We start from the raw sequence: 4,224 nt of genomic DNA, 5'->3' as shown, positions 1-4,224 counted from the left end.
ATATGCTAAATAAAATCATAATTAACTGATCCTCCTGTATTTTCTTTTACCCAAAGCCAGGAACTTTACAGCACCTCTCGTACATACATACATACATACATACATACATACATACATACATACATACATACATACATGCATACACGCACGCACTCCTACACATGCATACGTGTAAATTCATAAGCATAGTATTACTAATCTAAAAAAACTTTTATTGTGATGGATTTTTCATGTACAATTAAAATATTTTCGTTTGTAGCTATATTGAAAATATATTTTCACTAATAATTATAGTAAAAATGGTATATCTCTCCATAAATGTGAAAAGATTAAATTGGCAAAAAGTTTTCAACAGTTTCAAGAAAATCGGTCTTAAAATATATAATTATATCTTAAGAATCTTTTATTTTAAAAAAGTATTTTAAATTACCAAATAGGAGTCAAGTTAATAATTAATGCAATAAAGTTTTTAACATTTCGCCTTTATGTTTGATATTTTAATATTTTCGATGTTTTATGCTGTTTCATAATTGTAAATTAGATTATGATATTTTGTTGTTAAATATTTTATTTCAATTAACTCATTAAAAAGAACAGTATTTATATTGCTAGCCCTCTTATCTTCGCAACACGAAGTTAGCGAATTCTTAATTAAATTGTTCAATAATTAATTTATTAGCTTTTAATTAATATTTTGATGTGCCTTCTTAAGTATTCAGTTAGCAATTAATTTCTTGACTGAAAGAAAGATTATGCGAGTTAAACTACCTGCCGAAAACGCGGCAAAATAAACTTATATAAATTAATCTAATAATTAAACACTAAAATCAAAACACAACTATGACAATGATTCGATTTACAATATATATTGTATTATTTGGCAATAATATTTTATTTTTATTTACATCCAAACAAAACTTTCCAATATGTTGCTTACGATTGTTGATGGCTGCAACCGTAACTTTGACGTGTGTTACCTGCTCAAATACAAACGCCGATATCATCTAAAAAAAAACTTATTTTTTCAAAATTATATTACGAATATTTAGAATAGGATGTCATCTTAATTTCTGGACATGAAAAATGTATACTTTTGAATAAATTATGGAATTTTATTTAAAATTTTACAAGTAATCATGTTGTGTACAGTATGAGTTGTCAACATATAAAATGCTTTCTAACTATAATTCGTCTTATAAAAACTTGGGAAAACACATAGAATGATAGAACAAAGTGTTTTCTTTTATTTTGTCAAAAAATTGCCGAATAAAGATACATTTTAATTTCCGAACTTGTTAATTTTGTAAGGCTGGTAAACACATCTCATTGAAAACGTTCACTGTTAACGTTGTGCATATCAACAGCGACCGGGTGACTTCTACTACGTCGGCGCGTTTGCTATAAATTGCCAGCCGTACTCTGCCCATTCATATTCCACTTTTGACATTCGCTCAGTAAATATAATCGCTTTTTTCTCTGTAAACCACAATCTGCCACAATGACTGAGAAAGTTGCTAAGAAGAGATCACCAGCTAAACATCCCAAATTCAAGGAGATGATTAAAGCAGCCATAACAAGTCTTAAGGAGAGGAACGGTAGCTCGAGAGCCGCTATTGCAAAGTACATACTGACAAACAACAACGTCGAAAATAACACTCAGTTCCTGAGCAACTTGAGGCTTTCGTTGAAACACGGTGTTCAGAGCGGTTCCCTGGTCCAGACTAAAGGCTCCGGAGCTTCTGGTTCTTTCAAGTTAGCTAAATCCGACAAGGTTAAGAAAGTTGGGAAGCCCAAGGGAGGTGCTAAGAAGAAGTCCGCTCCCAAGAAGAAGACAACCGCTACCAAGAAAACTGGTGCCGCTAAAAAGAAAAGTAGTGCCGCTAAAAAACCCGCAAAACCCAAGGGTACCAAGTCGCCAGCTAAAAAGAAGCCAGTAGTTAAGAAAGCACCAGCTAAGAAGAAGCCTGTCAAGAAAGCTGCCGCAAAGAAGTCTGCAGTTAAGAAAACCAAACCTGCCAAGAAATCCGCTGCTAAGAAGTAAATTGACCCAAGCATTTTTATTTTCCATAACTCAAAGGCCCTTTTTAGGGCCATTATTCCCTCTTGATAGTCATTTTAGGGCGGTCACGATATGCCTTTCTCCCTCGCAAGAGTTTTCTTTCACAATTTCTTCATTTTTATTTGTCTACCTCGTTAGCTTCGGTCATTATTCGTTCGTTTTCTATTCCCCCCATTACTAGTTTTCTGTTTGTTTGCATCTAATTTATTTGTCTCCTGTTTACCAATGTCGTTTATCTTTCGATGTTGAGTCAGGTTTTCGCATGCGATTTCGTGTTCTCCTTCCTGGCTTTTGTCCACCTCCCAATCTTAATATTTCAGGTCTTGTGAACAAGTTTTCGGTCATACCTAGTTGGCACTTAGGGGCAAATGCAGCCCTGGCACTTAGGCAGATTTTTACCACTTACATGATTTATTAGTGAATCGTTTGTCGTGATGGGATATTTCGCACCAAGATTTAGCTAATGCCGTGTCCCTTCATAAGGCAGTGATAGCCTAGTCCATCTAATTTGCGTCGCCATGCTAAGATCTATGTATATTACTGGGTTAAGTAATATCTTTGTCAACGAAAATTTTAGGTGCTATGGAATTGCGGTAACATTAGGCTGCTATGTCTAGTACGGCTATTTGGGCTCTGTCAACTGGCGGTAACAGCTAAACGTCGCTTGTTAACCGTCTGAAGTCTCTTTATTTGAAAAACCTTCAGACTAAAGATGGTTCGGTACAACCCGGTTTTTCTTAACAGCTTTTGTGAAGATGGGTAATTTAACCCATCAATTAACTAGATAAACAATGCCGTTATTAAGTATTTTCCATCCTGAAAGTCTGTTCCATAACTCTTGGTATTTAGACAGGCAGGTTGTTCCGAAGTCCCATACACCTTTTGGGGTCGAAAAAGTTCGGAGATCGAGAACAGAAGTATTTATTGCCTACCACAACTCTGCAAAATAAAGGGAAAAGCCCCACCCTTTTTCGGTTTTCCATGTGGGATGGGAATGCTATTCCGAATTTCATATTTCCTTGAATCAATCATTATAAAAAATATATTGCTGTTAAATTAAAATTTATTTCATGAGGTGTCAATTTTTATTACACTCCTAAATCCATCGTTTATCTGAAATTTATTTTACGCGGCTAAAAGCAGACCCCTATAGACTGCATTCACTATACAAATCCTTAATGCGTTTCATGTGTAACAGTCGGATTAGCTGTGTCCGCCCACTTTGTATTGTAAGTTTTTTAGCTGCTCGGCTTAACCTGCGGGTGTCCGCCACTTTAATTAATGAAGCCGACTACAACTGGAGATAACTTTATTTATGTGACATACCATACTAATAACCTGCTAGAAATAACCGGGAATATGTTCATTCTCCCACATATTCTAACCGCCAATGTAATTCGAAAAAGAAAAGGCGGGACGGTTTCCTATAGGGTGTCCTGGGTTTTAAGTAAACAGCTGCTTCTCTCTAAGCAACACGTTTCCTGCTTGTAGCTTTGTTACGCTCTCATGCAGCAGGTAACCGTTCCCAGAGTTTTTAGCGCGGAAGCCGGTTTTTCAAATCGCCGAAGTAGTTTTTATTTGTTTCGCCCATTTTACCTGCTATATAGGGTAAGCATACAGTCGAACGAATCCGCCTCAGTCCTTATTCTATTATTGGTCTCTTTTACAGGGACGTAAGCAAACCGATCGTGGCTGTCAGACAGTGATGATAACTAACATACGAAAGCCTTCCACATAGTTTCCGTCTGCCAAATTCACTTACAAGGCATTCATCAGCCCAGAGCTATGCAGTACTTGCCCGAGGTGCCGCATAGTGGCACTGAACTAGTTACCGCCAAGCTATGCCTGAATCTTAATTTTACAGCTAATTTCCATCGCCTTAATTGAAATAAGAAAGGATCGTCTTTAGAGTGAAGATTGGTTAATATATATAAGCCCTATTTTTTTTTAATGGCAGTTAACAAATTTCTATTAAAAAACCTTATCTCGCAGACCCCTTACCATAGTGATTCTCGTCATTTTTTGTTTCTTTCAGTATTACTAGGTTGAGGAAAAAGTAAGTGCGCTGTGTTAAAATAATGGACAGAATGAACACACAAACCTTAGAAATATTTAAAAAAGCATTATTTTTAGCAGGGCGCACGACCTTTTTCTTCAGCCTAATA

The 4,224-nt window shown here is 35.9% G+C and overlaps 1 protein-coding gene across 1 annotated transcript; it reads left to right on the top strand.

Annotated features, from left to right (window-relative positions):
• Window positions 1-1,447: 1,447 nt before the first annotated feature.
• Window positions 1,448-3,141, top strand: LOC106884121 (histone H1). The gene has a single exon (XM_014935345.2). The coding sequence runs from the start codon at window positions 1,499-1,501 to the stop codon at window positions 2,039-2,041; it is 543 nt and encodes a 180-aa protein (XP_014790831.2). The 5' UTR covers window positions 1,448-1,498; the 3' UTR covers window positions 2,042-3,141.
• Window positions 3,142-4,224: the final 1,083 nt, after the last annotated feature.

This window comes from Octopus bimaculoides, chromosome 21 (genome assembly GCF_001194135.2).
Source record: "Octopus bimaculoides isolate UCB-OBI-ISO-001 chromosome 21, ASM119413v2, whole genome shotgun sequence".
NCBI lineage: Eukaryota > Metazoa > Mollusca > Cephalopoda > Octopoda > Octopodidae > Octopus > Octopus bimaculoides.
Note: the sequence above shows the minus strand (reverse complement) of the source record. Positions and strands in the feature narration are given on the sequence as shown.